General features: G+C 40.1%; 1 protein-coding gene across 2 annotated transcripts; it reads left to right on the forward strand.

Annotated features, from left to right (window-relative positions):
- The first annotated feature begins 3124 nt into the window (after positions 1-3124).
- tmpob (thymopoietin b) lies at positions 3125-7680 on the forward strand. Of its 2 annotated transcripts, XM_080841897.1 has the most exons (8): positions 3125-3240; positions 3503-3607; positions 3719-3786; positions 4501-4618; positions 5281-5439; positions 5878-6011; positions 6328-6431; positions 6546-7680. In XM_080841897.1, exons 2-8 carry the CDS (start codon positions 3556-3558, stop codon positions 6892-6894), a joined length of 984 nt encoding a protein of 327 aa, XP_080698023.1. In that variant the 5' UTR covers positions 3125-3240; positions 3503-3555; the 3' UTR covers positions 6895-7680. The 2 variants fall into 2 exon arrangements, with proteins under 2 accessions (XP_080698023.1, XP_080698022.1); XM_080841896.1 differs by having other exon boundaries at positions 3503-3786.
- Positions 7681-11750: the final 4070 nt, after the last annotated feature.

Raw genomic sequence — 11750 nt, forward strand, 5'->3', positions numbered from 1 at the left:
CATCCATCTTCATGTGCAGAAATATTTTGTTCCCATGCAATTGAAATCTACCAACGCTGTACAATTATGGATGTCTAGATCAATCATTATGAAGTGAGAATTAACAGCTTCTTACTTTTAATTGAAATATTCTCTTTGAAGACACGATAGATGTTTGAGCTACACTGGACGGTTTGGTTCTATGGTATTAACTGACTTCATTGTGAGGGTATTTACTTATGATGGTGGCTGTTGTAAGCTTGTCTCTGTGGTCATGTCTGCATTTAGGGACACAGGATTTCTGCATAAGCAGTGTGGGCAACTGCTTTGCATAGCTTGTTGGCACAAAGTGTGCTTAGCTCTGCACATGATCTCAGATCCCTGTGCTGACATGTATAGGTCGTTGAGAGTCAATGTGCCCCTCCTGAGGTGCCTTCATCCATGTATCAGGTGACAGGAAAAAGTCTGACTTTCTTGCAGTAGGTGGGCCATTTTTTCTAACTTTCCCAAAGTAGGTAGACTGACAAAGTTCACATAGCACTTGAATGGAACCCAGCACCGCCATGAAGTGAGCTTTCTGTCCTTGAATGCCAAACCAAACAACCAAAGCTCAAGTAATAATTATACAAACACATGGAGTCGCTGGTTGACACTGTACCCTTTTAAGGATGGCAACTGCCAAAAGAGAATCAACACATGCCAAAGAGGGAGTCTCGATTTACCTGCAGGGGGAGATGTTGACATCAAGGTGTGTGTCCTATAAGTGCAGACTGGATTGTCAACAGAGGAAAGTATACTCTGTGAGCACTGTTGGAAGAGTGTTTCCATGCCAGGACACACAAATCTCTGCTTTTTTTGTGAAATATGGAGCACCTTCCTTTCACTGCAGGTCACCACAAGGGACGTGATCCCAATCAACTGGGCAGATATTTGTGGAGGGTGTGAATTTCTTGTTTGTGGTTTGTCGTGGAATGAAGCAAAAAAATGTAAGCTGTATCACAATGGTGGAATTACAGTAGCACAATTTAACTCAAACTGTGGTCATACTTGGGTGGCCTTGGCTAGGATATTGGGTGCCAATATTCCCAGAAGACACCAAGGAACCTTGGCATAGTTCAGTCTTAGAGGAAGACATGCTGGAGGAACCATGGCATAGTTCAGTCTTAGAGGAACAAAGGCTGGAGGAACCATGGCATAGTTCAGTCTTGGAGGAACACATGCTGGAGGAACCATGGCAAAGTTCAATCTTAGAGGAAGACATGCTGGAGGAACTGATGATGAACCCTAGAGCATAGTATGAGCAAATGATTATAAAAATGCATGTCTGAAATCTCTTGTGTGATCCAACCTTTTAATGAAATATACTCAATTTGCATTACGGTGTTTTGTCTAAAACAAGAAAACACAAATAACAGCACAGCGGCCACTAATGAAGGCTAGCTAGCTTGGTAACTGATGTACTCTGGTAACATACTCTGTGACTTTGGGCTGTAAATGCCGTTTTTTAATTTTTACAGTTTTCGGACCCGGGGCACAATCCTGACTACATCTTCCATATGAAGTGAATTCATTTGAGTTCAATGGAATGGAAAGTAGGTATTCTAAAAGGATTTGCATTGACTGGATCCACTTGAAGGTTGTTAACCAAGGTTATTGTGCTCTATCTTCACTTCATTTGTCTCCAAATACAGAAATTATGGGTAATGGGTCAAGAGTGTCAATATTTCTACAGGACAAAGGGCTTTTAAGACAAATGTCACAATAGTAGTGGCAGTCTTTCCTTCCATCCATCCCTTTTAAATTTCAATTTTGTCACTGGTTCAGGATAGCCCTCTAGTGGTGTACACACTGTGCTCTCCTTTAAATGGATAGTTACCGTTAATAACCCTACATAAATGGTCATGGATTGAACTTAAGGACTCTGTTGGGCCATATGTTGCACAATGAAATACACACAGCTTTAAAATGACTTAATTATTTAATGTCAATTAACTTTTAGAACTCCCCTGGAGATACACACCCCTAAGGGAGCCAGAAAGCATGCTGAACTGTATGACATGGGAAATTAAAAATAAAATAAAAATAAAAAAAAGATCTTAATGATAGTATCAACAGGCCAGGCATTCTTTAAATGATGAACAAGGAGTGCAAATGCAGAGCTTGAGGGGATGAAGTATCACTGTGCAGGTGTCCTTGACTCAAAACACAAGCACAGTGATGATACATAGTTTGATACAGTTACAATGATACATATTTTTCCTAAGCTGTAGGCTAATTCACAAAAAGGTTAATGCAACAAATACAATGAATCCTATGTGTTAGTTTCTGAAACAATTGTCATGATTTAGAGGTCCTTATGACGTAGGGTCAATGTAAACCGTTTTATCAAACAACTATCCAAGGTGACTTACAGTATAGTACAGATAGTGCATGTGCTCTGTGAAAATCAAACCCATGACCTTGGGGTTGTTTTCACCTTGCTCTACTAGTTGAGCTACACAAACTAGTAATGTGTGATTACGCAGTTGAGGTTAGAAGACAGGTATTTAATTCAAGAAGAGGACGCTATGGTAGACATATGAGTGTAAAGATTAAAACATGGGGCAAGGTTTTTACACAAGTTAAATCAATCCAAACGTTTGATAAGGTAACCGAATACAGAGGAGCTCTGGCTATTAATAGGAGAACAATTAGAAACGCAATAAGAGATTAATGAAAATTTGTACAGTGGCTCAGGCGTGCAGAGCTTACTATCTTTGTATTGTGTTTTATTGTCGTTGACTTATAAGTACTTTTATCCACAAGGTCTACATAGATCTCAGTAGATGGCGGTATTGCACTGATCTAGCTTGCCTTCCGCCATTAAAACCACCAGAAGACTTTGTTGGATCCCTTCAACTGCGTTGAACAAGCTTTTTGTATCTACTGGTACTTCAATTATGTTTTTGCAAGACACTGAGTCTCCCCCTTTTCTATTAAACTTTGATAATTCCTGTCTTGACCACTGCCATGAAAATATTTGCTCTATATGGTTGTAACATAATTGGCATTGCTCATTAACACCAATGGGAATAGAGCTTCTTTATTTTGCGGTCCAATCACAGTCGACTTTATTAAAATGTAAACATTTGAGGCGCGCAATGATCGGATCGGATTGCGATATAGTTTATAGCTTCTTATGAAGACAAATAACCTCAGTGCATACAAATAGTATTTGTATCACAAATAGCATCAGCCCCGAGACATATGTGCAGCTCTTAGGTGAGTGCATTTAGGAAAAAGTTAGCTACAGTCGAGATTTTAGCGTACCAGTTTGCTTTTTTGCTAATCGTATTCGCACATTGTTGTTAGCTGTCTGCTCGCTAGCTAACATTAACTAGCTAGCTAGCGACAATAATGTTAAATAACTAAGTCTTCGTTTCCAGGTTGATTGGGTTCCTCGAGCAATTTTAAATAGTACATCGTCATTTGAGTCACTTAACTAGCTAGCTATCTAGTTGGCTAACGTTCGGAAATTCTATAGGTGATAGATACGGTGGCACGGGAAGTTAAGAGTTTAACGTTAAGCTACCGGGTATGGCGAAATTCCTTGAAGACCCATCAGTTCTCACTAAAGAGAAACTCAAAGGTGAGTTGCTAGCCAACGATGTACCGCTCCCAAGTGGAGACCAGAAGAAGGAGGTGTACGTTCAATTATATTTGAAGAAACTGACTGTGTTAAATAACGTGACTTATCAAGACACCTTTTCGAGTGATGATGAACTGCCGACTCCCGTGGTCTCCAATCGGACTCGGTCCTCAGGAAGGGTAAGTCCTTGTAGCTTGTTAACTAGCGGTGTTAGCCACTTTCTTTTAATGACACGTAGATAGCAGGCTAATTTTTCACGTTGCAGAACTTTTGGAACTGTAAATACCGTAGTAATCGTAGTAAATACCACGGTCATGTAGAGCAAGCATTCGCTCATAGTTCGCGCAAATGCCTCACGTTATAACCGAGGGAACTCATCTGGTATTATTTGAGCCCTTGTTTTACCTTCTATCTTGAGTGCATTTAGCTAATCTAGCTAAGATACATCTGCGAGATGCGAGCAGAATGTTGGAGAAATTGAAGTACATCGATGTGCAATGTAAAATAGCACACTAAAGTCTGCGATCACGTTATTGTTTCATGAATAAAATCGCAGGTGCGCCTAAGTAGGAGAACAACAAAGATGAACTCACTTGAGTAGAACTCGAGTCGCCTTTGAGTAGCGGAGAGCACTGGTAATGACAAAATATTACCACGTTGTCCGTTGAGTCCCAGATCCAGATGCGTTTTGTAGCCTAGTGGTTGTTTTTTCTTCCTTCTGAATGTCCGGATTCGCTAATCCAAAGCGCACAAAAATGGACTGCGCACAAAAACAAAAGACTAGACAAGATATCACTCAGTGCAAACATTTAAATCAGAATTAGACTTACTGTGTTATCAGGATTGCTCATTTGTGTTTTTAAAGCTGTAACATTATATCCCCCCCCCCCCAGAAAGCTTCACGGAAGACGGATAAACCTCGATCAGATGAGGTTGACATGACAGGCCTCTCCGATGAAGATCTGAAGGACCAGTTGCTTAAACATGGAATTGATGCTGGTCCTATCGTAGGTGAGGGTCACCCACATTCATCCACCTCCACACATAAAATGTTCAGTTGAGTATTGCTTACAATGATGAGTTTAAAGTAGTAACAAACTGTGAGTATTAGTTGTAGTAGTAGCAGCAGTAGTTGTAGTAGTGCTTCACTTTTTGTTTAAAGAAAATATAGTTGAGGAAAATTCTATTATCTAGGAGTGTCATGGCTAACAGCAGAAGAAGAATTACTTACTCATAAAAAATAAAAATAAAAGACAAGAGTCCCTTGAGTAGTTACGTGTCCTTGCGTGCGTCTCCCAATTTTTTTAACTATCCAACAAAGCTGCGCAAGCCACAAGGCTGAGATTGGTATAAACCCATCGCTGTTTACCTTGTGTGAGGTAACATGCTTACATTTGAAAGCTGGCTCAGACACCTCATGAATCCCCTCTATGTCTATTTGTCTGTTACTATTATAGGTATAAAAAGCCCTTAAGGCTTTTGCAAATTATTTTCCTCAGCAAAAAAAAAACTTTAGACATCCTTGACCACCATGGTTGACAGTATTTACACCTTCACACATTCTCCGCCCGGTAACAACCGCAAGTCTTATAAAAGCTGAATTTTAATTATTAATAAGTACTCCACTCACGCTCGTTCCCTCTAATATATCGATTGCAATTTTTCCACTCCAGCCTCAACACGCAGACTCTATGAGAAGCAGCTAGTGAAGGTTCTAGATGGAGCTGCCACCATCATATCAAGTCCTCCAGAGCCTACCACCTTGAAGGCGGATGGCGGTCAGAATGGAAACACAAACTCTGTGCAAGATCACTACAGTGATAAGGAAGATGGTGAGAAGTTACATTGCCTTTTTCTTTGTGAGACCTCAGGAATTTCAGTACTGGTAGTGCATTTTGCTCTTGTCATTGTATTTTCTGAGACTGATTTTCCCTGTATAGAATCGCATAACTCAGATCTATTTGTTGAATCTGTCACCCACCCTTCCTTTCTCCTGGGATTGAGGCTTCTGGCTTCTGCATCTCATCATCTTGAGTAGAATAGAGAATAGTTCATTGAATGAATTTAATTGAATAGAATAGCCTGTGGCAAGCCACATTTCAGTGTGACCACTGAGTTTGGTAGTGTTAAGTCATCTTTGGGTATGAGGACAAGAAGGAAATGTAGAGTACCATGGTCTTTGTAAAGGATGTGGTACTGTCATCTCATTTTTTGTGATTTTTATTATTATTATTATTGTAATTAAATATTTGCTGCGCTTTGCTTTCCAGAGGAATCAGCCCCAGCAGTGCCAGTTCTGGAGCCAGAGCCAGAGCCAGCCCCTGCCCCTGTTGTCAGCAAGCCAGTCAGGAGCCGGAGCAAGACTCCAGTTACACTCCGCACCAGCAGTAGACGCCAAAATAAGGCAAGTCCCCTGTTCCCAAATCTAACATTGTGGGATTCTATAATAGACCGCAATTCAGGATGTGCCCTTAATAATGATAAGAAGTGACCAGATATGTGGGTACAGTGAAGTCATATTTTATAGTATCCTGTGCACTTAGACCTTAATAATGGAGGTCACAGACAGAGGCAAGTGGAATTAAGAATGACAAGCATTTGCCATATTTTCCATCATAGACATTTTATTTACCAGATTAGATTTGAAAATATGCAACATACTATGTTATATCATCCGGCATCCATACATTACAACTAAACATTTTGTATTAATCTTCCAGGTGGAGGAAAAGGTATCAGCTGCATATGAGACTGCAGTGACTGAGGAGGAGGATGTTTTGAAGGAGATGTTTCCCAATCAGACAGCCACTCCCACAGGAATCAGGTAAAAAGACTAGTGGGCCGTGTTTTCCATTAAACTCCGGTCTTCAGTTCTCTCGCAAGTAGCTGATCCTTACTAACGCATCCACTGAATTTTGTTTGTTATCGCCCACGTCAGTGCCACATGTCGAAAGCCTATTCACGGGGCAGCTGGCCGTCCTGTGAAGCCCTTGAACCTCTGGAGAGAAGAAACCCTCCAGCATCAGAGTATCTACACAGAGACCAGCTCCATCCTACAGGGCCACTCCCCCTTAGCAGCTCCCCCCTCTCAGGGCTCCCGTGTGGGCCGCTGCCTCCCACTGCTCTTGAGGCTGATGGTTCTCCTCACTGTGATTGCAGCTGTCTTCTACACCTACCAGAATGTGGACAGTGAGCACATCACTTACATCCGAGGCCTGGTGGAGAGCACCGGCATCCCCGCCCTGATCACTGGAGGTGAAAGCACAGCAGACAAGAGCAGCGAATGAGCAAGAGACACTGCTGCCCATACCTCATCCAGCCATCGCCTGTGTAGCTCCACCTCAAACTGCCCCTCATGATATGAATAATGGGTTATCCCTCTTCAGCAGTCTGCTGTCCCCAGCTCACCTGGATGGTAACAGTCTCAGTGAAGTCTAGAAAAAGTAGTTTTTAAACCATCATGGGGCAGGCTTTCATTTAGCTTGGTTTGAATTGTTTTCTTAGCTTTCCTAGCTTCTTTTTTAATATAGGTAGTTTTGCATGGTTGGTCTGTGTATTTGTGACTGTCAGTCATGTCTGTAGCACTTCAGAGTGATCTTCAAAACAAAGCTATTGAAGATGACCTGTTTTGCATGAATTTTAAGTAAGTAAGGGCTTAAACATAAACTGGCTTTTAAGTATTGTGCTTTCAGTGTAGTATTTTTAAGTGTTAATAATTGATCAATTTGACCCAACATGCACAGGTTTGTTTAAGATAATCTGACGCGTCTGACATGATTACACTTACTTCAGGTTTTTCAGTCACAGCCAAATCCATTGTCAACAACTGAACATGATAATTATGACATCTGACAACATTAGATTGATTCCTCTGGAGGTTACAGTCTATTATTTTATACATCAGTTTCATTTGTAGACCTGTGCTTTGATGAGGGTATGAAAATTAAAAAAACTTCCAATAAAGGCAGAATCTCCATTAACAGCCAACTATTCAGTTTGTTCACACCTTTCTCCATTAACAGGAATGACGGGGGAAACAAATAATTTTTTTATTAAAGTTGTAAGATTTTCCACACCGTTGTCATGACTGTTTACGGAGTAGCTACATCACCATGGTAATGACATTGGAATTGTTACTACCAAAAACATTTTGGCTGTCCCTACATTAGAAAAATATATGTATTGACGTTTCTCGAATAGTACCAGATGTGTTCAGTCATTTAAGCCAATACTGCACTGACTGTTATTGTACGTTTTTAAAGTACTGTCTACTTTTTCCGCGTAGTCTGAAACTGAACAAGTCTAATTTTTTGAAAGTTATGTCCGTATTGAAATTACATGACCCCTTGACCAAATGGCTGTTCAAAAATCTTACTTTACTTACTGATAGCACATCTAATATTTTACTTTCACAATTGTATTGAATGCACCAACTCGATAGTGCAATCATTCACAACTGTCTTTCACAATAGCACATTTCTGTGACGGTGCATCAGTAAAGCACATTTGAGGAGTGTGCTAGCTGGCAATGTTTCTTCTAGAATGCTTTGAATGAGCTGTACCATATCAGATACTGTTCAGTGGAGGTGTGGTTCTTGGTCGTGCTTTCATACGTTCAGACATCTATAACCTGTTAACCTTGGCGTTAAATTTAGATTCTACTAGTGAGGCAGGCCAAAGCGTGACCGTCTTACCACATTGCCCTGTTTGGATCCCTTTCTGCTGATTAAAAAAAATGTCTGCCTAGGAGAATGTATTGTAAAGAGTTTTTTTTTTTTTTTTTTTTTATGTGAAGTAAATTTATGTTAGAATGAACTGTAAACTTGAAGCTTAAGGGAGTTGCATAAGATTTATTTTTAGATAATCCCCCCTTCAGGCTGAAGCTTGAAAATGTAAATTAGGAATAAGTTGTTCTGCTGTGTTGGGTCAAATGTATTTATTTACCTGATTGAGAAAGGCTTTTTCTTTAGCCCCATGTATCTTGAGAGATCTCTTCATACCATAGAATAGCATAGCATTTCTGTAGTTTCCTCAATATTCCAATACAGTCAATCAAGTGCCAGTTAAGAACACAGTCCATCAGGATCATGTTAGCCACCTAGACATTTGACAAGCAGACAAAGATCATATGTAAGCATATTTGTAGGTAACTCATTATGGGTTTGGGCAGTAACAGGGATGGTGGTCATACAGTTGTTAGGCGACAGACTGCACTGATCATGTCTTGTGTGAGTGTTTTACTGTTTGTGATGTAGCATTTCTATTTGTGTGAACCAAACTAGACTACTGTAAATACATTTACCTGTAGACCAGTTGACCGCTCTGGCCAAATCATTTCTCTTCTTGCTTTTTCTACTGACCATCTGATCATGGACTTAACCCCCTGAATCCAAATCACAAGGACTTAACCAGAAGAATCTAGTTTAATACAGACGGCATGCTTGTACTGTTTCAGTAGCTGTGAATCATCTTTGGTTTTATATTTTTGTAAGGGGCTTGAGCAAAACTACTGACTTTTTAAAACAAATGTATCCATTATTGTGAAATTATACAAGCAGTGTCTGAATGGAGTCTTCATAGTTTACATTTTTGGAATTTACTGTTTGAGGTTTTTATTTTTTTAATTCTGTGCGTGTGTGTGTGCACATGTAAATGGCTCTGCCTAATAAAAACTAAACTCTCTAGTGTCCTCACACATTTTTGTCCCCCCCCCCCCCACACTGACCAGACTGGATGCTCATCGTAATATGCAGCTAAAATGTCTAATTTAATTCAGGTTGAATACTCACCTCATCCACATGCAGAGACACCACCGATGTCCCCTTCGTATAGAGGTTTGACCAGGGTAAACCCCACGTTAAGGGGCTCCCACCAAGGAGCCATTTAATGGAACTTGACTGACTTCCTTAACAATTGCAGTCATCATCTGGACCATAATTGTATTACCATGCATTTTGACCTACCCACATAGTTCAAGGTGTAAGTATACCGGAAAGCACTTTAAATTACAGCCTTCAGGTTATTTCCAACTATTAAAATCATCACACATAACCTTTGCTGTTTTAATGACTTACTACACTTAAACTGAGCATTATCAATGAATAAACATAAAAGAATCTCAAATATTTTTACACTGTTAAACATTTCTAGAGATCATGGCACAAGCTATGTTTTCTCAACCCAATTTGTTTTCCTGTGTTTTGCTGATAAGTCTTCACTCCTATACTTAAGATACATGAATCATATGTGAAACATTTTAAACTCTTGGTGCACTATTATTTGCAGTATTATATTACTGCTTCACCTAATGCTTAGGCTGTGCTGAGCATGGCATGCACCTTGCATGTTGTTTGTAATGCCTTCATGTACATTTTTTACCTCCATTCTTGTTCCAGATTCAGATGGAGGGTATATAGGTTTAGTTTTGACCTATCTGGATATTTTATAAAGTGGATCCAAATGCAGCATCTTGCATAACATTGACAGTGGCCATATTGATGTTGCCTTTCAAATGAAAATGCACCCCTTTGTTGTCATCTAAGCCACCCTCCCCCGCTCCACTTCACTGATTAGTAGCCAAGTGAAACAAACTTTAGACCCTTTAGATTGCTCATTCTTTGACAATATAATCCAAGCAAAATCTGATTTAATAATCACTACAGATTTGCATTGTTACCCCCACCCAAGTCAAACATCTTCACCTGCAACTCTTACTCTACCATTGATGGAAGATGGAGGAAAACAGAGTCTGGCCACCAAAGACGGATGATTTAAAACTATGACAGAAACTGTGTTAAATGTGTGGACCTACACAAAATGGCCTTCATGTCATTTCACCACATTGTAGCTTTTTTCACTAGCCCTTATAAACCTCTGGTTTACATTTATTTACCATGTCATGGAGCAGCAAAAACTATTTCCCAATAGGAGGGCGAGGTTGTCTGGGAATTCCCCGCCCCTTCACTGCATTTCATTTGCTCAGTTGGTCTGGCAAACTACTCAACAGCGGTCCACTTCAGTCACGTAATTGGACACGCCTTTAACCAATCAGACCAACGATACTATACAACGATACAACGATCGGTAATAAAGCAAACACATATTTTTCCTGTATGAATTGTTCCAGGGCAAGTTTCTGTTCTGTTTCCAAAGAAAACTTGCCTTATCGAAGTTTTGCGGTGCTTCGGCGGCCACCATGTCCAATGTTTAAAAACTCTCCGTGCAGTAGATTTTGTTACGTAGCCGTGGTTAGTTTAAATCCGCCAATGGCGAGCCAGTTAGCCAAAAGCCAGTTTGTGATTGGCTCAAAGGATCCTGGAAATCTTGAAATTAACTGCTATTCAAAGTTTGCCAGACCCACTTCAGAGGCAAAATCAAATTGGCCGGAAAAAGAGGGGCGGGACTTCCCAGACTAAGGGTGAGGTAGACTCATCTTTTGAATCTGTGGTCCTATTATGCACCCTTAATATAATTTAATGTAATGGCGTGCTGTGTCATATAAAGTGTAAAACTGTGATCCAACTCTTTATTTTTTGCTTTGTCATATATTCAAACAACTGCTTTGAAGATCAGCAAGGTCCAGGCCATGGTCAATAGGGAAATCCAGCTATGTGGAACAGCAACCTAGGCTGCACTTTCGTGATGTAAATATAAAGGAGTAAAGGTCCATATAATTTTTTATTGACACCACACATTACAATACATTGACATAAATTACAACCATCAAGACAGGACTCAAGGGAGCCCAAGGAGCCTCCATTCAAAATGACAATGAAAAAGAACGGTTCAGAGACAAGCATGTTTATATTTTTATTTTGTATAGAAAGAAAGAGATTTTTTTTTTGCTATTTTTGAAGCTTTCACCATGACCTTACTACCTGCCCTTTTCTCTTCAATTGCATATGGCCAATACTATAGACTACCTGTAGCAACAAAGGAATGCAAGTAGGCCCTCTCATGCTCTTTTTGTTAAGCCTTAACCCTAAATAATATGCGCGGCCAACATTTAATGCGACATCTTACCGTGTATTGCAGTGTTCTTCTGTTATTGCACAGCATGCATGAAGCAGAAGACAAATTCGTTCCTTGGCTAAATGAATCAATAACCTACCCTTCGTTGCATATTGCTACTAGAAGTCAAACC

The sequence above is a fragment of the Sprattus sprattus genome (genome assembly GCF_963457725.1).
Source record: "Sprattus sprattus genome assembly, chromosome: 7".
Taxonomy (NCBI): domain Eukaryota; kingdom Metazoa; phylum Chordata; class Actinopteri; order Clupeiformes; family Clupeidae; genus Sprattus; species Sprattus sprattus.